Genomic DNA, 25,849 nt, shown 5'->3' on the forward strand with positions numbered 1-25,849 from the left:
TTTTTTGCATAGGGGTCCAAGAGTTCTAGTTATGCCACTGCATACAGGAAAAGAAAAACACTTTTAATTTTCATAATACGATTCAGAAATTCCAGCCATTTCTATTAATTAAATCAAAACTTTTCTCCAATTTAGATATTTTGCTTATTGTCTTTAAAAAAACATAATGAAATTCCCCTGAGTATTTTTAAGGACATGAATCCTTAGAAAAACTATAAATTAATCTCAACTATTTTTCAACATCACAGAAATAATTTACATACTCAATTTTGGAACATAATGGTAAACAAAAAATAAATATTAAAAATACTCATCAAGAAATTAAATACAAAGCAAATAACTCTAAATAAATAAAAGATAATCGTAACAAAGAACTATATAACAAAATTATATTTTCCAATAAAATATGCACCTTTAAACTTTATTAACATGTGTATATTAACTTGTATTAAATTATGTCTTTTTTAAGTAAAAAAAAAATAAGGTTTAATTTATATACTTTATACTCAAACCATACCTTCATTATGAGTTGCTCTTCTCCTTTCATCTCTAGCAGTTCGACCACCTTCCAATTTAGGACTAAACTGGTGTGTCCTTGGTGCAAGAGTTCTCTGTCCAGTCTGTAGCACATCTTGAGGAGACATCATCACATAAAATGGTCCTGCAATTGTTTTATTATTATATTATTTTTAGGTTTACAAATGTGAATGATGAGACTAATTTTTGCATTGGAAAATCATTTCTACAATCATGCAAGTGCATGTTTTCTTTAAAAAAAAAAAAATTTTTCTAATAAAATATATGTATTTTCTGATTATCCACATACTTGCCAAAGTGCCACAGAAAAGTATTGATTATGAAATGCATCATATTGCCCAAAATTATTTATAAGGAAACTCAGGTGCACAAAGCACACGTAGATTTGTACTTTTGAAATTCAATGATAATTTTTTCCGATTAATATTTCTTTTTGCATTGAATGTATTTGCTTTTGAATTTGTTGCATAATGAAACTGTAGAGGAATGGAATCATAATGTCTTTTAATTTTATTATATTGGAGTCCAAGTTAAAATTTAAACTATTCTTGGATGATCATTGTGGCAGGTGCACAGTGCCGAGTTTGTGGATTTTCTGACTTTTCCTTTAACGAAAACATATTACTGTATACAAAGGGTAAACATATTACTGCACGAGCACAAAAAAATTACGTAAGGATTTCTCAAAAAAGGTGTTTCACTTTCTTATTGAATAAAAAAAAATAAGGGGCACTGAATGCATTGCTGAAACAGAAAAAGATACCCAAACAAATGTTTACCTTCAAAGTTGGCAATATATTTATGAATGATCTCCAAAGTCACCATTGAACTTACAACTTTTTAGTCTGTATGCCAATACTCAGAAAGTACCAAAACACATAACAGCAAAAGATTATTTTGCTGACCCTTTTTTTAAAAAAACTTTGTATTGAATATTAAATTATATACCTTCCATTAAAAAAAATTACAGTTAATTTCCCTCTATAATATTATAAGTCACATTTATCTAATAAGGTCTGCAAATGAGAGTTCACTTTGCCAAAGGTTTTTAAAATCCCATACACCTATTATTAAAAATATAGAATGCATTATAAGGTTTAAAAACAAAAATAAAACTTCAGAAAATTAAAATCGTTAAAATTAAGAGGGAAAACCACAAAATCAATATCAGCAACGCTTTTTTTTTCTCGCTGCTATAGCTAAATAAAATTATGTCAAACAGCCAAAAAAATCTGGTCCAATACTGAAAACTTTTATTATAATATATCCTAAATGAAAAATTTTTTCACTTTAAAAAAAAATTGAATCTAATTAATGTGTGCTATTTGCGAAAAGCAATTGTATGCAAACAAATATACACAGAGTAGAAAATTTTGTTTCTTCAATCAATTTTATCAGGTCCAATGGGAAATTGCACAACCTGTGGTCGAGTAATCAAGACTACTGAATGCTCGGTGCATGACCCAGGTTTGATCCTGGATGAATGGGCTAGCTGCATGATTGGTTTTCATAGTATTCAATATGACTAATGTGAGTATGGGCCAGTTTCCCTTTGAAAGTCTTCCACAAAGACATCACTCCCTGTTGGCAGATAAGCCCTTGCATTTTTTTAAACTTTTTATTATTATTATTATTATTTTATTTTTATTTATTTATTTATTTGTGTGTGTGTGTGTGTGTGTGTGTGTGTGTGATATTCAAATAATCAAACAATGGGAAATTAAATCTTTTCCCATAAGAACTAACATAACAATATTTTATTTATATACAGTCAAAAGTCGTTAATCCGGACTCGTCGGGACTTCGGCGATTCCGGATTATCGATTTTTCCGGATTATAGATCATCAGTTTAAATCTCGTAAGATGGCATGCAGAAATTCTAAAATTAAAAATATGAAACCGTAATTTATGAAATAAAGAACAATTATGATCTAAAGGGTATCAAAATTTGCAAAAAGAAAAAGCTTAATATTTATTTGTTTACTTTATTAAACATTTCTTTTAATGTAAGTTGTTTAAGTTTTGCTTCGTTTCATGTGATAATACTTTCTCTTTAATTCTATTAAACAGACATAATTTCTTGTTCAGTTACAAAGTTCCGCTGTTCAAGTCCTATAATTGCTGTGTCAAGAACACCGACTAATTTGTCAATCGAAATTTTTTTGTTTTCAATAACCTCTCTTACTTTTTTTCGCTATGGGAAGCGAATTATAATGACCAGGAACTTGTTTTAAATCATATCAAAGAACGGAGCATATCGAGATGAAATACTACATTTGGTAAAGAATTATAAGCCAAATAAAAACATCTGCGCTGAAGATAAGGATAGTGCTGACAAATCAACTTCCAATTCATTACGCGCCCGCCACGGCGCGGCGTTCCCCCCGCCAAGCAGCGTGAAATTGATAAACAGATTTCGGATTTCAAAACATACTTTCGCTTTAGATCCTTTACATATTAACAAATATATATCGAAAATTCTATTTGATATAATCGAAAGTTTAAGCTTACTTTTATAAAATTGCTCTTACAGTCTGCAAAAAATAATAAGCCGGATCCAATTCGAAAATTAAGGAACAACGCAATCATCAACATTAACTGAAATAGATAATTAGATAATTTTAGCTTATACGTCCATTATACATAAAACGCACACGCGAAAACGTATTCTGCACTTGCGCACACTGATATGTGCAGTCGTAAAAGGTCTTATGCGCACGCGTAAACGCCTATGCGCATGTGTCAACGCGGCGCATGCGCAGAAAGTTTTTAGTTTTGATGTCCGGATTATAGATCATTCCGCATTATGGGTGTCCGAATTAACGACTTTTGACTGTATTTATTTTAATCCACGCTCACTATTTCAGCAGAGCTATAAGACTGGCCAGATTTTGGATACCTATTCAAGAAATGAAGACCTTCTAAAGAACAAACTAAAAATATGCAAAGAAATGAAAAAGACTGCTTGAAAGAAATTATGAAAGACTCTGACTGAATAATTTAATTGACAGAAAGGAATTTTTCGTACATGTACTGCACCATCTTTCAAAGTATTCATGTAGAAGTTAACAACTGTTTTGGAAAAAGCTGCTTGTGCATAAAGTTGCCATTTCTTCCTTTTTAATAAACACAACTTATTTAAGAAAGTAAATTGTATCATAAAGTAGCTGAAAATTCATCATATCATAAATTAGCTGAAAACTTCAGAAATGAATTTATAAGCGTGTCTAAGAAAGAAAATATAATGTTTTCAAATTCAGTTGGAACCAATGTCAATGATGCTTCTGATATGTGGCAGATATAATTTACAGAGATTCAGAATGAACATGCAGAACTTTCATACAGCAACATTTGTTAATGTTTCATTAAAAAATAACTACACTCAGATATTTATTCAAATGTCTCAAAACATGCTTGTCAATCCATTCTGCTATTTAGTTGCATATATGTTCCTATTCTCAAAGATAAAAATAAAATCTAAATCCCTTCTGATTAAAAATATATAGATAGATATTCAAGTCGTGACCATAGAGCTGTAATGTACTAGAGAGAGAAACGGCAACTCTGAGGGGAAACTGGAATGCAAACCACGTGGGCATATGGAACATTTCCCAGATCGTATTTCCCGCGTGTCTTCCGTACCCTTGCAGTTCTATGGAGAATTTGTGAGAAGCAAGTGTTTCGCGAGTACGCACACTGTTTCGGACTTCAAAAAGTACTTTCTTGCTCTGCATATGGATGTAATTCCAGATACGTGAAAGGTGGAGGAGTAACATTTTACAGGTGAGCTTTTTCATTCACAGATGTTTTAAAATCCATTTTTTATAAAATGTAGAGGTTTTTTAATCCACTCTACTTGCCGTTTCCTAATAAAAATAGATTTTCTAATTTTATATAATATATGCATACTTGAAATAACATTTAAATAAAAGTATCTTAATATATATGCATTTTTTTAATAACTGTGTTCTGAAAAAAATGTTAAAATTTTAATTAGTATTCTGCTTTGGCGACATTTTTTATATGCCAACAAACTTTGCTTTAAATGCGTTTGTTTATGTATTCTTGGTATGCGTTTGCTTATACGGGCATGTACGAAATAGTACTGTATGTATTTAATACTTGGTAATGTCGATGTAATAGACTGAGTAAGAACTACATAAAATTAAGATTTTTTTTTGACATGAATGACCTTATTTTATCCCCTTTTCTTGCATCCAAATATAACAAATATGTTTACTTTTAATCACGCATTTTCTTTCTTATATCATGTTTCTGGCATTTATTTTAATATTAAGAATTTGTGAAGTATTAAGAAAATAGTCATTATATAGCAGTTAAATTTCAAAACTTTAATAGTTTTAAGTTTCTTTTTAAAATTAATGAACATTTTAAAATAAGTGCGACTACATTGTGCAACGTACATAATATATTTATTTTTGCTAGTAAAAAGAAGCCTTAATTTACCACTTTTTTGTTTCATAATTTATTAATTTACCTCTCTCTTTTCCTTTTAACTTATATCTGCTATATTGACATTCATTCTTAGTTCATTTAATTTAATATCTTTCTCACTTTAATTTGCCTACTCTGTAGTTCTCTGTAATACACCATATTAACATTAAATTTCCTTTTTGTATTAATATTAAATTTTCTTTTTGTATTATTTTCTGTTTTCACTCATTTTTCTTATGTTATCTATTTTTTTATTTTTTATTCTATCCTAAGTATTAAAAAACCTTCATCAAGAATCATTCTGCATTTGAATCTATCACTGACATTTTTGTATTTTTAATTTCAGATTATTATTAGTTTGTTCTCTCCAGTTTTTTTTTTATTTTACTTTTAATTTTGTAGATGCCGATGGACATTATATTACAAAATGTTATTCTACAGCATGAAAATTATCCTGTTAAATTTTAAAACAAAGTGTCCAATTTTAGGGAAATTATTAATTTTGGCTTTTGTTTATCGATCTAACCTCTTCTGCAAATTCAACGGCAGCTTCTGCGAAGTGACATCTTTCTAAGTTCACATTTCGGACTGAGAGAAAGGAAGGGGGAAAAAATCGCCAGCTGTGGCAATAGTACGCTAAAGTCTGGGTTCAGTTCCATTTCATGCCCAAACTCTTGCAGCTCATTCCTGTGCCGCCTTTTTCAGCCGGTTTTGAATGGCGATGCTCGGTCTAGTATATAACAGGTCTATGGTCGTGACTACTTGTATAGCATAGACAATCCCAGCCTTTTCATAATTCAAAATACTGCACCTAACAATAATAAATAAATAAATTATTGTTAAAGAAATTTTTGCAGTTCATTTCTATTAATGTATAAATTTGAAATCTCTAAAACACACTTCTGATGTTTTTCAAGAATATTCAATAATCTTTGACTTGTGAGCAATGCATAAAATGTTTAACCCTCTTGCTGTGTACTTTTTTGATCAAAATAGATTCAAAAATTGCGTATATTTTTTATTACATATTTCAAATCTACATATATTTTAGAGTTAAAATATACAAAAGATTTTTGTAAAGGAGTTTTTTTTTTTTCAATATATAATTAGATTATAGAAAAAGGTTGTCAGAATACTGAAATTGAAGAATAATGATATAAAAGGAAAATTTTGAAAATTAATATTGGTTAAATTATGATTTATTTTACAAAATACAAAGGTAAAACATATGTGCTGAAGAAAATATTTGCATAATGTAATATTTTGCATATCAATTGTGCACCGCTGTCGAACGTTTTCAATAGAAACTGAATTTTCAGATTCATCACTATCTGCAAAGGAATCCGAGAAATTCTCATCAGTTTCGTTATAACTATCTTCAATATACTTGAAATCAGAGTCAGAACTACTATCAGTGTCGGAAATATCGTCAGGAATATAGGTTATATCATTCGTGAAACGCTTCCACAATCTTTGAGTTCTGAAAAGCGTGCGCAAAATGCTACATTACATATTCTTGTATATATTTGGCAGAAATGTGGACAACTAATGCCATCTATTAGCCTACATATAAATAAACAATTAAACATCACAGAAAAGCTGAAAGGAAACCTTGAACGGGAAAAGAGCGAGTTGCACAGTTAAATAGTTGACAAAAATTCATCTCTGTGGAAATCGCGGGTTGTGCAAATTTTTTGCTACTTTTACACTGCCCGTGGAAATCGTGGGATGCACAGCGAGAGGGTTAAGTAGCCCATCTTGTACAAAGAGAAAGTTTACAAAGTTTAACACAAATGATAAAAGAAGATAATATTTATACAATACTTAAATTAAATTAATTGTACTGCTTTACAAAAAATTAAAAAGGGGGAGTAAACTCCTAAATTTTGAGTTTTATAAGCAATCAAAATTCCTCATTTGCAAGTTTTTCAAATTGAATGTTAGATAATAATAATCAGTGCAGCAAGAAATATAACTGTATGCTAAATTTTACACACCATTTGCCTTAATTCCTTATTTTAATTTTGCTATGATCCCTTCCTGTCTTAAAACTACTAATATAAGAGTTCAAAGTGCATCACCTGAAAATTAATCAGCATTATAGCATTGTGAATATTTTTTATCCAATCACTAACCAAATTTTTTTCCTACTTTGCCTTATTGCAGCTAGCCACACATAGTTTGCTGCTCCCCTTCATCCTTTGTCTAAAATGATGTAAGCTGTACAGAATTGTGGAGCATATAATGCCCCCATTATGAAGACATGTGAACCTGTTATGCTTATCTAGGTTTGCTTATATTGAATCTACAGCCATGTCTCCAAGTCCAACATTGCACCTACACATAAAAGCTTCTTCAAGTAACTAAATATGCTGATAAATATTTCATTTCTAACCACTACTTCTCCAATCATCTTATTACAATTAAAAAGTTAGACAGGCTTCCTCAAGTGCATGGACACTTTCAATGAAGAATTTCTTCAGCCAGCTCTTCGAATCATCACTTGACACTTCCAATGAAAAATTTCTTCAGCTACTTCTTCGAATCAACACTTATGCGATAAATTCAAGTTAATGTATAAAAAGTGAAAAAAAAAAAAAAAAAATACTACATGCACCAAATGCTTCCAGCAATCTGCTAGAAAGTTATTTCCTTTCTGCTTTTTCACAGTCGCATTTACATTTTATACTTACTAAACTCAATTAAAAAAAAAAAGTTACTCTTTAATGAAAATATCAGACTAAAATTTTATGGTATCAAAATTCAATTTTTGTAATTACATTAATTAATTAAGTAATAAAGTTTACAATATTTTAATTATTTTTAGTAATGGTTATTAAGATAACTAATTATATTGTTGTCTGCATATGGGGTGCACCCAGAATTGATGATAACACTTCACAGTTCTGGAACTTTTTACAAAAATACTTATACAACCCTTCACAGTATCACAGAACACAATCAGTAATTATAATTCAAATTACTGAGAATGTTAAGTACAACACAATACAAACCCCATCTAAAGAACGGAGGTAACATTGGTATATCAGTACTCAGAATTTAGCTCCACACTAATTACTACTACTCAGAGCAGATGCTCTCCTCTATCGTATACCGATTTCATTTGGCTGCCAAGAAAACTAGTACTTCTCAAAATTACTGGAAGGCATACGAAGGCTGGACATGGTTACAGCTATATATAGAATTAATTACAGTTATTCAATTACAATACCCATTATAAAATGAGCAGACAAAAACGTTGCCAAGTTTGGTGACAAAATTTAGTTGCGAAAACCATTGCCAGCTTGAGTAAGAGAGCCATTTACTCAAATAGACTTGCCCCATGTATTCTTACTTTTCCAGCATAGCATAGTTTATTTAGATTTTCATGTTACATTACACAGAAAAATATAACATTTTCACTAAAATAATTACATGTACAAAACTTATAACAATATTTTTGAATTTACATTGAAAATTCTGAATTATTGCTAAGAATTTTATAATTATTTTGAAAAAGACATGAACATGAAAAATTAAAATTTATAATTATATATACCAGGTGGCCATAATTAAACTGACAGTGCTCACAGTGTTCTGTAGCGCAATCTATTTGCGAGAATGACGCCACATTTTGCAGGAAGATTAAACAAGACGGGGGACAAAGCATTCCGCAAAAAACAAATTAGTTCCAAAAGTCACCGTAGGGGAATATTTGGTGCTGTGTTACTTGAAGAAGCTTTTATGTGTAGGTGTAAGAAAATAGAATGTTAACAAATGCAAATCAATACGGAAATTACCTTTTATTTTGTATTCAAATGAGGTTCAATGTGGTTGCTGTTGTTGTGGACCACATATTGCATTCTGTGCACAGTATGCACAACAGCAGAAAGTAACATGTTTGCAGGAATCTCCCGTACAGTCCGTGATATGTTATCCTTCAACGTAGCCAGGTCCTGGACCACTCCTTGATAGACCTTCGACTTAAGGTAACCCCATAGCCAGAAGTCACATGGGGTAAAATCAGGTGACCGAGGTGGCCATGCAGTTGGAAAGTAACAGGCTAATGACTCTTTCTGTTGTGAATTTCTGTTGTAGCATCTGTTGCAACCATACAGCAATGTGTGGAGGGGCTCCATCTTGCATGAAAATGATTTCCCCCAGGCATTGTCTTTGCTGAAGTGCCGGAATGACAAAGCTGTTCAACATGTGACGATATTTTTCTCCGGTAACAGAACAGGTTTCCGGTCCAGTCGGGGTAATGTTCTCATAGAAGAATGGACCTACGATAAATTCCACTGTGAACTCACACCAAACAGTTACCTTTGGTGAATGTAAGGGAATTGCTGCGACTGCATGTGGTGGTTTGTCATCCCAAATTCGGCAGTTCTGGGTATTCACAGTTCCATTGAGGTAAAAGTGGGCCACGTCTCCCCATAAGATTTTCCATGGCCAAGCATCATCCACCTCCATTATGGCAAGAAAGGTGAGAGCAAAAGTCAATCGCTTATCATGGTCGGGGTACAGTAACTCCTGTACACGGCTGATCTTGTACGGATAAAAGTTGATAATCTTTCGTAAGATTTTCCATACCGTACTGTAAGGCATATCCATATTCCAAGCTACTCCACGAGTGCTAGAGGTTGCAGCAATATTGTCTGGTCCTCTGTTGACAATCGCCGTGGCAACTGCTTCGATTGTATCCTGTGGTACAGGTTTTCATCCTCTGCCTGACTGAACCTTCAGAGAACCTGTTTTCTCAAACGTCGCAACCATTGCTTTTAGCCCATTAACTAACACAGGACCGTTACCTTTACGCATTTTTTTTTTTTTTTTTTTTTTTTTGTGCGTTCTAAAAGCATGAACAGCGGCTAAGGCGTTGCACTGGTTGAGGTAAAAGAATTTGACCAGTAACGCATGCTCGACTAAAGAAGGAGACATTGCACATAAACTTTCAATCCGATTGATTCGAAACGTAACACATTGCCTTTTAAAACCCAAGCAGCTGGCACTGTGCGAATGGATGTAACGTGAAATTTGAATAAAAAACTTCTTCTGCTCAGCATACATGATATTGCAGATCACGAGATTTTATTGGTGCTTATGTAGATTTTACGCTTTTTAAAAAGTGTTGCCATATTGCACTTGAACTAAATCAGAAAATGTGCATAATAAAAGGTAATTTTATTCCGTATTAATTTGCATTTGTTAACACTCTATTTCTATTACACAGTGCCAAATATTCCCCTAGCGGTTACTTTTGGAACTAATTTGTTTTTTCGCAGAATCCTTCGTCCTCCGTCTTGTTTAATCTTCCTACAAAATGTGGCTTTTAAACCAACTCATTTTGGACATTGTTTCAAGACTACAGAATAGCAATTTTGTTGGTGATCACTCATATTATTTTTGGCATTTATTTTTCATTAGCTCCACCTATCTTTATTTATTTATGAGACTCTATGGAGAGGTCACACTTATGTAAGACAAAAATATGATTTAGCTTTTATACCTGATTCAATATAAATATTACAATTATAAATTTAATGCTTTATTGTTTAAAATACACAAAATTTTCAATATTTTAAATGAAGAGCATACAATGTTTTCTTACCATCTGTTCCCGGACTGGCACTCCCATTTGCTGCAAACTGGTTTGCAATTATTGCTTGTGTAACTTGCTGCCCACCAACTAGAGCTGCAGATGTAGTAACTATCTGTGCAGCAGGAGCATCATCACGAGATGTATCAGAAGCTAACTGCACAACTCGGTATGTTACTGTTGCTGATGGAAAAAAATCAGTAATTGACATTTATGCCTTACAATTAAATATTAAGAAAGATCATTTGTAGATGCAAAATCAGCTTAACCATCTGCATACAGCTCGATTTTGATACATTCTGCTCCTGAAATACAGGGCTTTTTCTTTTTCTTTCTTTTTTTTTTTTAATATATATATATATATATATATATATATAGTTTCTATATCTTCATATATTCACATCTTTATAAACAAAATTAGTATGATACAGGAATTTTGATAGTTTTTTTAAATATATACAATATTGCTTGCGCGATTTTAGCATGCAAGGAATAAAAATACAAAGGAGCTTTTTGATTTTGACAAATATACATGCTAACTAATTCGTACAGCAAATAATATTACTTGTACTCACTCACTATTATACAAAAATTTTTTAGCGTGGTAAACATTGAAACATAAACATATAACACGGCTCACGCGATTTTAGCATGCTTGGAATAAAAATATACAAGATCTTTTTTTATTTTGATAAATATACATGTTAACTAATTTGTACAGCTAAATATATAACCTGTACTCACTTATTATTATACAATTTTTTTATTATTATCATAAACTTTGAAACATAGCTATAAAAATTATTCAACTTTACATTTTTCACACCAAATGTGAGTTTCTTTACGCAATTTTTTCCCATTGTTGTCTTTTTTGGAGCAACACACAGCACATTGCCTCCTAGGTTCCTTTTTTTTTTTTTTTATACAATCTGGTGATATGTGGCTTGCAAAATGCCTCCTTACAAGGTGAATAAAGTTCATACTGTCATCATTACACCACACTGATGCATATAGCAAAAGAATACTTGTCAAAGATTTCCTTGATCACGGCTAGCTCAAAATCAAGAAGGGAATTTTCTGTGTTTGTTACTTTTCTGTATATTATATACAAATTCCACACTGCTGGACCCAATATATGGAAAAATATTTTCTTTAAATATTTACAAAGTTGTTTTCGGGTACTAGGGTAGTATGACACCTCCTGATCACATCTGTTGACACTCTCCATTGTAAAGTTATAATCATAAATCACTTTTGGCTTTGTTCTACTTTTGCCATGCCTGAATAAACTGATACAGAAGACACAGCATGAACTAAGCATGTTTACTATTTTCTTACCATTCCACAATGAAAGAAGCAACAGCATCCATTGTGTTTGGCTGTGAAGAAAGAATAGTAACCCCTTACAATGATATAAACCTGTAGCACTATCTAGGTGCAAAACGAAACGTGAAATATGAATAATACAATATTCTGAATCTACACGGAGAAAAAGCGTGATCTGTATCGAAAGTAAGAGAACTAAACTTTTTCACGCCACCTGTATTACGAGATAGATTTCGTATCCCGTGGAAATCGCAGGCGCTGTATGCGAAGGGTTAACAACCAGGTCAAAATAAATAAATCTCCTAATAATAATTTTTTAAATTTCTATTAAAGAGATTTTTCACATATATAAACAACATTATAGAAACATTCTATTCAAAACAAGGCAATTTAATTTTGATGCTACATTAAGGCATCTGTCAAAATCAGAAACTCTTCTAATCAGACATAAATAAGGATATGAGATTAAAACATTATAATAATGTCTTCCACACAGTTTTTGAAAGTTACACGAAATATCATAAATACAGTGCTTTCAAAATTAAGTCTGAAAGTAATTGTATACAATATAAATATCTATATTACTAATGGAAAGTTTTTCACTCTAGCACATAAATAATAAAAGATAGCTCCCCCCAAAAAAAAGTTGGAATTACAAAAATATATTACTTTAACACTGTTAAATACAGTAAACTCTCGCTACAACGATACCCGATACAACAATAACTCCCTCTACTACAATAATGTTTTGTGGTCCCGGTGATTTTGCATATAAACTAATGTTAATCTCCCCTCAATATTGCTATATTCTCTAGAACAATAAACCTCTGTAAAACGATTTTTTCAATCTAAATTTCAGTATTATTTTCTCCCTTTATAATAATATTTTGATTTTCAAATGCTTTTTTTTTCCTTTTTTTTTTTTTTTTTTGTTATTTTTTCCGTCTATTAAGACTCATTGTGGATATTCAACTTATCCCTGAATAAATAGCTATTGTTCAGATTTCAAAATAGATGAAGACCACCCTTTTGGGAATTGGAGTGGGTGAGGGGGGGTGAAGTGTAAATGTATGCCTAGTCTCATTTCCCAGTAAGCTTTGGAATTCTGATAAGGTTTAAGGACATCTAGACCTGTCTGGTCACCTTGTCACAGAACAAGTGCCCTTTGTTAGAGGAACAGGGAGAGATGGAGGCGGGGTGTTGTTAAGTGACGTACTGAAAAGTGAGTTCAAAGGTTGTTTTATAGTCTTTAACGATTCTGAGTTCTACGCGAAACATTTGGTTTAAACTTTTCTTTCTTTCACGCGATATTGTTCCCTAAGATGGCAGGGCGAAAGCAACTATCTTTTCGAGATAAACTGAACGTTATCAATGATATTGATGAGGGAATGAAGCAGATTGATGCGGCTAAGAAACATGGATTATCACAATCTACGGTTGCAACAATCCTAAAGAAGAGAAAGCAAATCGAAGATGCTGTAACTTCAAATGAAATTAACCCAGAGCGAAAACGATTGAAAGTTGCGACAAATGAAAACATTGATGCTGCTGTTTTAAAATGGTTTCAAGAGATGAGAGCAACAAATGTCCCAATAAATGGACCTTTATTATGTGCAAAAGCACGGAAATTTGCAGCAATGCTAGGGAACGAAACTTTCAAAGCTAGCAATGGTTGGTTAATGCGTTTTCGAGATCGTCATGGAATAACTTTCCAAGAAGTTCACAGAGAGAAAAAGTCAGCCCCGATAAATGAGGCAAATGAATGGCGGCAAAACAAGATGAAAGAAATCTTAGAAAAGTATGCTCCAGAAGACATTTATAATGCAGATGAAGCTGGGCTGTTTTTCCAACTCCTACCCGATCGAACATTGGCATTCAAGGGTGAAAAGTGTTATGGAGGGAAGAAATCAAAGCAGAGACTGACTGTTCTTCTGTGTACAAATAGCACAGGAACGCATAGAATACAACCTCTTGTCATTGGTAAATCATTGAAGCCAAGGTGCTTTAAGAACGTGAAAAGTCTTCCCGTGGAGTATAAAGCAAATAAGAAGGCTTGGATGACGTCTAAATTTTTTTCCGAATGGTTACAGAAGTTAGACAATGAAATGAAGAAGAGAAAGAAAAAAATCGTTTTGTTGATAGATAACTGCGGTGCTCACACGTCATTTCCAAAGCTACAAAATATCGAAATCGCTTTTTCCCCTGCCAATTGCACTTCAATTTTACAGCCTCTTGATATGGGCATAATTAAGTGCTTCAAAGGATATTACAGAAAACGGTTGGTGGACTTCATACTTGTAAACTTTGAAAATAAAGTAGAAGACCCTTTCAAAGCTGTAAATGTCAAGGAAGCGTGTGACAATATTACTGGAAGTTGGTGGGAAGTAACAGAAAAAACCATTCGGAATTGCTGGAAAAAGGCCGGTCTTTGTGTTATGGAAGATAAGAAATCTGATAATGATGAAAATTCCATAGACAATGATCTCTCAGATGATCAAGAATGTGTTTTGCACATCAAGGAGCGGTAAAAAGAGGAAACAAGCGGTAAAAAGTTTGGAATTAGTATAGAAGACTATTTAACAGCAGATGATGATCTTATGGTTTTCGCAGGAGTTACTGATGAAGATATTCTCTCTGAAGCTTCTTGCAGAAGAAACACATTAGTGGTAACAAAAAATGGAAATGTACTACATAGTAATGTCTACTGCAAACACACAGTTAAGTTTACATGTAAGTTTTCTATCTGTGACTTCATTTTAAAACCTGCAAATTGAAAAAATCAGCATTTTTACTTCCTTGTAAGAAGTAAAGCATGTACTGAAATCACGGAAAATTCCAGGTGTCATATTTGAACGAAAATATCCATTTTGATCGCTATCGAATGCAATTTAACGATGTTTTTGCATGACATTTTTATCTAAGGACAGAATGAAGGACTCTTTTTCCCCAAATGAATTACAAAACTGATTTAAAATGGACTCAGAAGAGACTTTCTTCGTGGTGCCTGTACATATGTATGTATCTCATATAACCCAAAAACGAATAGCCTCAGAACATTGAAATTATGTACATAGGACTGCTATAACATGCAGTTGTGCACGTCCTATTTTGGTAGCAATAGGTTGCACCAAAGTATATATATATGCGGTATTTGTGGTAGATCGGCATTGGAAATGATGAAGCTTAGCAATTTGGTCACATCAGGGTCCGGGTGTAGTCGTTACGTAGAAGAGAACAGCCGAATTGGAGACACAGGAGAATTTCAATTTTTTTAAAACTCCATAACTTTATTCACTTAAAATAGCAGATCTAGATTCTCCATAACTACATATCCAGTAATGATTTAAATTAAAATAAGATTGAAGTTAATTTTTCGACATTATAACTATTGTAACAAAGGGACAGAGTGGCAACAAAAAGGTCTTAAGCGGCACGAGGAGAAAAGCAATCTGATGAAAAATGGCACGAACTCTTCATTTATAGTAGTTATTATGTAACATGTCAGAATGTTCTTGAAAGTACTGGTCTAGGAAGAAGATCATGAAACTGCAGAAAGTTAATTATGGAAAAAAAAAAAAAAAAAAAAAAAAAACACTTAGTTCCAGAAACACTGATAGGTGGTGCTGTGCAACGGAAAATATCCTGAAAAAGCACAAATAATAATAATAATAATAATAAAATTTAAAAAAAAAAAAAAAAAAAAAAAAAAAAAAAAAAAAAAAACCCGAGGTATGGAAATATTCCTTTTAAATTTCTATTGCTGATATGGGAAAAAAAAAAAAGTTAAGAAACTTAAACTGTTATTGTAACTGCAAATTTTGCTCTCTGGCCCTCTCGTTCTCCAGATCTTAATCCATGTGATTTTTGGTTGCGGGTTGGGGTTACTTAAAAAACCTTTTTTATTGACAATGTCAGGTAACTTTGGCAAATTTGAAAGAGAGTATCACTCTGCATGTGAGAAACATCTTAATCGACCAATTACGATCCACAGTTGAACAAGCTGTCCACAGGCTGCAGATTTTACATCTTGAAGAAGGAAACAATATTCAGAAGCTTCCCTTGCATCAATAAAGTCAAAAGTCGTTAATTCGGACACCCATAATCCGGAATGATCTATAATCCGGACCTCAAAGCTAAAAACTTTCTGCGCATGCGCATAGGCGTTTACGCGTGCGCGAAGACCTTTACAACTGCACATATGCGTGTACGCAAGCGCAGAATACGTTTTCGCATGCGCGTTTAATGTATAATGGACGGTATAAGCTAAAATTATCTAATTATCTATTTCAGTTAATGTTGATGATTGCGTTGTTCCTTAATCTTCTAATTGGATGCGGCTTATTATTTTTTGCAGACTGTAAGAGCAATTTTATAAAAGTAAACTTGAACTTTCGATTATGTCAAATAGAATTTCCGATTCTGGAGCTCCCAAAGGATCTACAAAACGAAAGTATGTTTCGATGTCCGTCAAACAAAAAGTGGAATGGCTGCAAAAAATGGTTAAAGACATGAAAAAGGCGACAGAGAGATTAGTGAAAACGAAAAAATTTCGATTGACGAGTTAGTCGGTATTCTCAACACAGCAATTATGGGACTTGAACAGCGGAACTTTGTAACTGAACAAGAAATTATGTCTGTTTATAGAATTAAAGAGAAAGTATTATCACATAAAACGAAGCAACTTAAACAACTTACATTGAAAGAAATGTTTAATAAAGTAAACAAAGAAATATTAAGCTCTTTTTTTTTTTTTTTTTTTTTTTTTTGTAAATTTTGATACCCTTTAGATCATAATTGTTCTTTATTTCATAAATTACGGTTTCATATTTTTAATTTTAGAATTTCTGCATGCCATCTTACGAGATTTAAAGTGATGATCTATAATCCGGAATCGCCGAAGTCCCGACGAGTCCGGATTAACGACTTTTGACTGTAAGGTCTTTGTGATATGAATGTTTGGTACGTTCGAATAAAATGTGCTATAAAGTGTATTTTGTGTCTTTCCAGCATATGTTCTGTTGTGCAGCACCAGCTATCAATGTTTCTGGAACTAATTTTTTTCCACGTAATCCGTTTCCCCATGTCTTGAATAGTATGGTTAACAGTTTTGGAGCCTTTACACTCAGTAGTTCGATGTATACAGAGCTCAAAGTAGGGGTGTTTTAATTTTAACTATCTTGTGTATATATATATATATATATATACAGCCACTCTGTTACTCGACTAGGTGAGCTCAGTCCCCCCTTATATGTTGGTAAATTGTGCCTTTTGATTGAATTATTTTATGCTTATCTTCGAGTTAAGGTGTTTACGCCTTTAGTTAATTTGCATGCAATATTTGTAGAATTATCAACAATTTAAAAGTGTGGCTAAGCCTAATTTTTTTTTTTTAACCCATAGCAGCCATATTTATTTACATTTGAAACTTAGCAGAATAGTGAATTAAGCCTTTCCGCACTTTCAGTGTCTTTTTGCTGAGTAGGACCAAAAGGAAACTTTAAGTTTTGTGCACCGAAAAATCTGCCTTTTTGCCTGCTGGTCAAATTGCTTGTTTTTGCATAGAAACTGTAATTTTAATTGCAAAAATCGGTTTTCTTTTTTTTTTTTTAAATGGTTTTAGCGTTATTTGGTGTTTTATGTTTTTCTATATCTTTTTACTTTTAATGAAAATATTTTGAGTTTTTAAGTATATCTTTTGCCTTGCCGCAAAGTGAGAACTGAATTAATTGAATGACAAATATATCATATCTGTAATGAAATTCAAAGCAATAAGTTTAAATGAAATACAAGAAAAAATTAGCATAATTTAATATTCTGTACGGTGCACATAACAGATTTTTTGAAAAGAAATGCTCTTAAGGTTCACGCTGTTCAATTATTCTGTTAACAGAATTTAAAAGGATAATCAGCAAGTGTTCCTGTTTCAAAATTTTATGACATTTAGTTTCACAGGATAATTTTAAAGAATTTTTACGTTTCAAAGCTTTGAGCTTTTCTGAAGAAGCAAAGAAACTGAATCGAAACTTGTTCAATATTTAAGTCTATGAACTGGCTTCAGCCATTTTAAGCAGCTATGTGAAAAAAATACAAGAATATCCTTTTAGAATCATGGAAGGCTAAACTTTTCTAATGAAAGCAGCATCTTTCTTCATGAATTTCTTCATGGTACACATTTCTGAGTAAAATCATTCTTCAATCTATTGAAAATTCTTTTCTGTGAATTTATCATGAAACAACAAGAATATACAATTTTACAAAGTTTATATCATAATCTGAACAACCATCAGTAGCTAATACAAACAGACACATTTTATAATACTTGTAGTTTCCTTTTACATAGAATGCTCCATGGATTTAACAGAGCAGCACCTTTGCACACACCAATTTTTTTTTTTAGCTGCGAAAGAATAGAGCAACATTAACTGAAACAAAGAACCTGTATGGAACATGCAATTAGAAAAATGATGAGAATAAAAGCCCAGCATTCAACAGAGTTGTCATCACTTTTTTACGAAAAATAATGATATTATCTTTGAAATGAATTTTATTTTCATATAGTCCCCATGTTTTTTACCCTGCACATCTTGCTTAAAGTTATTATTAGCTGCCTTGAACAACTTAAAAGTCAAAACTGCACACAGAACACAACCCATGATTTTTTGAAAATTTCAAAGCAAATAAATATTGCCCTTCCTTCACTATAATTTTGTATTTTTGAAGACCTTTTCACATCTTCAAAAACAACATGGTAAGTATATTTATCACAATAGTTTTCTTTTATAAAAATACACGAGAGAATCAATACACATGTGATTAGAGCTTCAATAAGCAACGTACTAAAAACCTGACATAGCTCATATAACATAAAATGTAAAGTCAGCACAAGAGTATAAGTTGGACTTACATACTGATTGTGATGCTAGCATAACCATTAGAGTTGATATTATATATATAGATATCAATCCAGACATCAGCATAACTATCTTTGATCATTTACTTTTGCTCACTGGTATTTAACAGCCAAGAGATTCAAACTTGGCATTTTCGATAGTAATTCCTTAACACAAAGTAGAAAGTAAAAATTACCTACCCATTACAGCCAGAATCTTTGTAAGAGCATAAACATTTTTCATAATTATATAAATGCACATTAATATTTATCAAATAAACTGTATATTTAATTTTATTGCATAATAATTTGTGACTAAGATACATAAACAACTCAAACTTCAACAAAAAATTAGATTTCTCAGTATCTAATGCTTAGCCTTCAAAACCACCAAGTTCCCAAAAAGCACACAAGAAAGACTTAGGAATTCATACAGAAACTGTTTTTCTCACAGTATGTTGACCAAATAGCTTTATATTTCAGATATATTTTAGGAATTATGCACGTTTGCTTAGAGATATTGGGAAGATATTAATGGACGCTATTGTAATACAAGAAATCATAATTTTAAATGCTATATCTTCTATTCTTGGATTATATTACTTAAGACAAAGATTATCATTAAAAATTATGAAACCACATCTGCTCTTACAATGCAAAAGTGGAAAAAAAATAATATCCATCAGTATACTTAAAAAACACAAAAAAACTACATTTGTTTTATGATGCATAACAGTTGTCAGCATAAGCACATAAGGTGTAAGTCTGAGGAAGCATAGTAAATGATGCACATAAATAACAGATACAAACAGAATTCTCCAAAAACTATTTTGCTTATCAATTTTCCTTCTTAATTTCTTATTTAATCATAACAGAATATCTTACCATCAGTTATGGCAGGGGGATCATCTGCGTTAACTTTATCTTGTGAACTGAAATAAATCAATTTTAAACACGAATCAATACATAGTGAGATAATACTTTTATTGACTATTTAGTCATAAATTGTATCCATTTAGAAGGAAAAAAAAAAAAAAAAAAAAATTTTATTTTTTAATAAAGAGTTTTAAGTTCTGATTCCAGACTGCTATACATTATTTTCCTAAATGTATTATTTTTTAGTAATAAACCTCTTTCTTCCCCTTTAAAATAAAATATCATTATTTTACATATAATGAAATGTGATAAAATTTTAAAAGAAGAATTTGCTTTGTATAAAGTGACAATAATGAAAATTATTTTCTTGTGCCATATATATATATTTAAGTGGACTCAAACATGGACATTTGTTGTGGGGGCAATCATGACAGACTTTGGAATTTCTTCTGTGGTTACCTTCCTTTAATTTCAATTTATTAATTAAGACACAATAACACACCGAACAAATACTGATTCAGAAGAATACAAATTCAGAAGGACATATACTAATTCAGAAGTATACAAATACAAATTGAGAAGAACAAATACTAATTCAGAATATCATTTGCACTTTGGCAGCTGATGATGGTGGTTTGGTAAAACCATCGAAACTAGTCCTGTGAAAATTTGAAAATAAAACGCTGATTTTTGTTGTTTGACTTCTGAATTAGTATTCATCTTATTTTTAATTCCTGAAGTAATGGCTCTTTCTTACAACATAATTTTATTAATAGAATGTTCCCATTTGTCTCCATTAATCAATAGCAAAGGCAAGAGCATTCTTGTGCATTCAGAGCATACGCTAAGGATTAGGGTTACTACATTCAGATCTGTACAGATATGTAATGAGTGTTTTGTATAATTTACACTGCTTGGCAAAATTTTCACACAATGAAAACACAAACATTTGTATTAAACATCCCCCTTTAAAAAAATACTCAACCGATGACTGAAATCATCTGGAATAATGATAGTCATATTTTAGAAAATTCACCATACTTTCATGTACTTCTTTTAGTAACTTTTATTATTATTTATTTATTATTTATTGTTCTTTTATTAACAACATAAACCTAAGAAATGGTAATTTATTTCCATTATGAAGCAAGACTTCTTATAATCTTGCTTTTAAGTAGTCTGTCTAAGTAGTGTATCTTATTTCAAGACAATAACTGTTTTTGAAAAAGTTTTAAAAATGAGGTTTACCTCACTGAAATGTACAGGATCATCTACTCTGGAAAATAAGTGCTTTAAAATTAAACACGATTTTTACTAAGAGCTATATATTTTTGTACTTTTATGTGAAAGAATACATTCTTTTAATCTTGATACTCTAATCTAATCTTTTACTATCACAATCGGGCATTGACTACATAGAGTTTTGGTCCCGTCGTTCCAACAATTGCCTTTGGCCAGTCAGTGTTGTTAAAAATATAAATGGCGCCTAAACACCTCACCAAAAGGCGAAAATCATATCTGCAGATGCATACAATCTTCAGTGGAGTCAGAAAAAGGTACGATAAGCAGAAAATGAAAGTAACATAAGGCATATGGTCTGTGAGAGGCTTTTCTATCGAAGAAGAGCGAAAATAAAGTCCATAAACAGCTCCTATATTGTCCGATCGAGTAAGCAAACTAAAAAGTTCTAAAAGGCAATAAAAAAAGCACAGTCGATAAGCATCAGTCCAATCAATAATCCGAAGCAATAACATGGCATTCTAAGTAATTTCAAAGCAAATCTTGATAAGCAATGGCAATAATCAGCTTAAACTTGATTAAATAAAATGTTTTTGATTAATGAAATAAAAGCTATATACAAATATACAATATAATCCTGATAGTGATATTAGATCACTTTAATATTATATCACTTTAATAATTTCACTCACAAGTGTATCTTAAAGTGATCATAATCTTGAAAGTGATATCAAGATTAATATCAATCCTTTAATCTTGATAATTAATCTTGATAGTGATATCCTTTAACCTTGATAGTGATATCTCAGTTTTAGCTTTAGATAACTAAGAGCACTAAAAAGATCACATAAGCAAGAGAGATGGATAGTATATGTCAAAATTGAGACAAACAACTACACTACACTATCTCTGAAAAAAAAAAAAAAAAAAAAAAAAAAAAAAAAAAAAAAAAAAAAGAGAGCATCAAAGGAAAGTTCTGTTATAAAAATACAGAACCCAATGGATAATGCAATCATATACTGATTTCATTATCAACATTTACACTACGAAAAACAAAGGAGTCACTAAATTGATCAGTATCATTTACATAATTAGAAAGATAATTTTGTTACTAATTATTATTATTTAGCAATTACAGAGATAATGTTTGCATGAAGACAAAATGTCATTAACCAAATTTTTGGAATATGAACTAATTTTAAAAGAATAGCTTCTCCTGAAATTAAAAGTGATTTTAGTTCCCTAACAATTTTAACTAAGCTTTCAATTCAAGATTTTTATTACTAAGATTGAAGAAGGGGAAAAATATATTTGAGTTATCCCCCCCCCCAGTATTCAATCCCGCATTTACTCAAAAACAAGATACTCTGAATATAAGATTTTTCTAATAATTTAGGATAAATTTTATAATTTAGAATAAATTTTAAGAAATTTAAAAAAAAAGTTATTTGATGAGAGCATTAGACCGAGAGACTAGAGTTAATTAAATACATTTTTTTTACTATATATACACAGTATTTTAGTATGTGTTTAGGAAGGAAAATTAGAAAAAATTCCTAATGCATTATTACTTATTTGTTTTTAGACATACCAGTAACCAGTACAATGGATACATATTTAAACTGAAACTGCTGTACTAGATGTGGCTATGATAATTAATAGTAGTTATGGAGTTTATACATATGGTAATAACCAATGTGGCTTATTTAGTATTTAAATGGTGTAATTATTCTATATTGTATTGCAATTGAACTCTTTAATCTTGTTCTGCAATTTCATTAATTAAAATATCTGTCATGAGATCCTACCATATTTGAAAACAAAAATGTAGAGTGTCTTATTTTTGAGTAAATGCACTTATTAAATTAACACTACATGCTTCAAAATGAAAAAGTAACATATTGCAGACAACAGAAAATGATAAAAACGTGGATTTAACATACATTTTTATACCCGAGACTTACAAAATACGGAAGCACATAACAGTACAAAATGTAAAGACACAGAAATTTTTTTCAGGCTCAGTTTTGATCACATTAGCATACAATACTGATAAAAAAATCAAAATCAAAGAACTGAAAGTGGGAAAAACAAAATTACGTCACTGTAGAAGAAACAATACTTAACATTCAAGACACTCTTCGGAGAAATATAAACTTACTTGAGTTGATCTGCACAAATTATGTCTGTATGAAGATTGCGACTACTATTTAGATCTTGAATTACTTCAACTACTTCCCACCTTCCAGCATTTGCACTGTCCTCACCATTCACATCCATGGTAACCCTAAAATAATTAATTCAAAAGATAATTTTTAATAGTTACATTTTAAATCTGCATCTTCAAACTATTTAGTCATAAACTCTTTTACATTTCACATGACATAATAGAACCTCTTAAAAATTTCTAACGCAGCAGGAAAGTTTTTTTGGTTAAAGTTTGACTTTGAATTGAACGTATGGGGGAATGAAGTTTTACACATAATTAAATTATTGTTATAATAACACATTTTCAGTTTAACTATTAATAGAAATACAAAAAAAAAAAAAAAAAAAAAAAAAAAATCTAAATATGTTATATTTTTAATATGCAGAATGCTTTCTTTTTCTTAATTTGCATTTTACCCTAAATGCTTTTACATTAGCTTTACTTGCTGAAAATTGTTTTACTATCAGCATTGTCTGGTCACAATCTACACATCAAACGAATTTCAATACTCTGGTTCTAGGAAATGCTAAAAATTCAATACTGCGTAAAAGCAAGCAAGATTTTCATAATAAGTGACAGGGAAGATTGGAACTCCACTTTGATAATGATTCTTTCTCACAAAAGAAAGGTCTGTGATAGTACGAAAAAGTTCTCTGTGATAGTAAGCTTATAATTACACAGTTGCCTCTATTTTGCATGAATCTTGGCTTGAGTATTTAGGAGGTAGAGATAAGTATTCAAAATATAACTCCATTAGTATTTAAATATTTATTTTAGTTACTTAGTTACCAGTTAAGAATATCTAAGTACATGAAAGAAACTTATGCTGATACAAACTCAAAAGTCAAAGATACATTAATTGTAGTTCCAAAGTTTATGAGCTTATCGTCACTATGGCAACTTGTTACTACGCAATGAATCTAATTGTTACCCCAGTGGTCCCAGTCCAGAGGATGATCTAAGAAGATTGGCAAGGTTGAACAATTTTTACACATCTGCCTGACTTAGTGAAAGTTGGGAATGTTTGGTTTACCATAGAATCAGGTTCAGACTTTTTGTTGTTACTTATATGATTTTCTTCTCAAGAGTCTACTAGTATGTATGCAGGCTTTAAGTGATCTACTGATACTGTCAATTTATTGCCATTTATATCGATAGTAAAACAATTTTCAGTCCTAGCTAATACTTTGAATGGTCCCTGGTATGGTTGCTCTAAAGGTTTTTGCACAGCGTCTCGTCTAAGGAAGACATGCGAGCTTGTAAGTAAATCATCACAAATGAACACGTTGCTCGAAGAGTGCCGCGAAGCAGAAGATGGTCGAATAAGTTGCATCTGTTGACAAAGACTGTCGACAAAGTTTTTTGTAGGAACAACATTTGAATAAGAATTGAGAAAAAATTCTCCTGGAAGAAGCAAGTTCCATAGACTATTTCAGCTGGCGAAGATTCAATACCTTTCCATCTAATTGTTGCATGACATTTAATGAATGCTTTTAGTAGTCGATGCGTGCGTTCTACAATACCGTTAAAAATTGGATGAAAGGCAGTTCTTTTTTTGTGAGTTCCTAGGAATTTTGTGAGTGATCTAAACAATTCACTTTCGAAACTGGTGGTACCACGATCAGTCATATGGCATCAGGTACTCCAAATCTAGCAATCCATCCACAGTAAAAAGTCTCAGCTACAGTTCCAGCAGTTTGGTAAGGCATCGGAAAAGCTTCCGGCCACATAGTGAATCTATCTATGCAAGTTAAAATATATCTGTAGTCTTTTGATGGTGGAAGTGGGCCAATTATCTCTATATGTATATGGCTGAACCTAACATCAGCTACTGAAAATGTACCAAGAGGACTTTTAATGTGCCGACGAATTTTAGATTTTTAGCACATTAGACAGTTTTCGCACCAGTTCTTGATATCACTATTGAGTGATTTCCATACAAATCGAGTTTTTATTAGGTTTGTACTTGCTTTTATTCCTGGATGAGATAAGTTGTGCAACGTTTCAAAAACTTGAAATCTGAACTTTTTAGGACGGTCGAATGTTTTTTGAAGATATATCACAATAAATTGGAAGATTTGTTAAAGGAAAATTTAATTGCTTAAAAACAAGACCAGTATTGGATTTGAGAAGGGTTTGCAAATCGCTACCATATTCCTGAGCACGAGCCAATTCATCATAATCAATAACTTATGGCAAATGAATTTCTGGAATTCTCGAAAAAGCTCCTGTTACTGTGTTATTACTTCCACAAACATATCTCAAATCGGTAGTGAATTGTGATATTAAATCTAAATAAGAATTTGGCAAGGTGTTGCTTTATCATGCTTTTATTGTAGAGCATAAATCAAAGGTTTGTGATCAATGAATACCACGAAATCTTGACCTTCGACTACGTGCTGAAAAAATTTAACCGCTGAATATATTGCCAAAAGCTCTCTATCATAAGTGCTGTATTTACTTTCAGAAGGTGTTAATTTTCTGGAATAAAATCCTAAGGGTTGAACCTTATTACCAATATGTTGTTGTAATACGGATCCAATAACTATTTCTGAAACATCGGTAACTAATGAAAGTTTCGTATTTTGAACAGAATGTGCCAACATAGTAGCATTGGATAATAGTTGCTAGCATAAGTTGAATGCATCTTTTGTCTTAACATCCCATGTAAGTTCTGATGTGTGTGTGTGTGTGTGTGATAATGGCAAAGCCTCGAGGG

At 31.6% G+C, this 25,849-nt stretch overlaps 1 protein-coding gene across 3 annotated transcripts in view; it reads right to left on the bottom strand.

The window, feature by feature from the left end:
• Positions 1-25,849, bottom strand: part of Usf (upstream transcription factor usf) — a 73,635-nt gene that overhangs the window by 20,755 nt on the left and 27,031 nt on the right. For all 3 annotated transcript variants that reach the window (XM_035373928.2, XM_035373927.2, XM_085822155.1), the window contains exons 3-6: positions 23,083-23,208; positions 19,692-19,738; positions 10,604-10,774; positions 518-661 (exon numbers count right to left, since the gene is read on the bottom strand). In XM_035373928.2, the coding sequence (XP_035229819.1) occupies positions 518-661; positions 10,604-10,774; positions 19,692-19,738; positions 23,083-23,208 (488 nt within the window). The remainder of the gene's footprint in view (positions 1-517; positions 662-10,603; positions 10,775-19,691; positions 19,739-23,082; positions 23,209-25,849) is intronic.

This window comes from Stegodyphus dumicola, chromosome 1 (genome assembly GCF_044657685.1).
Source record: "Stegodyphus dumicola isolate Sdum_Otavi_A_Nest chromosome 1, ASM4465768v1".
Classification (NCBI taxonomy): Eukaryota; Metazoa; Arthropoda; class Arachnida; order Araneae; family Eresidae; genus Stegodyphus; species Stegodyphus dumicola.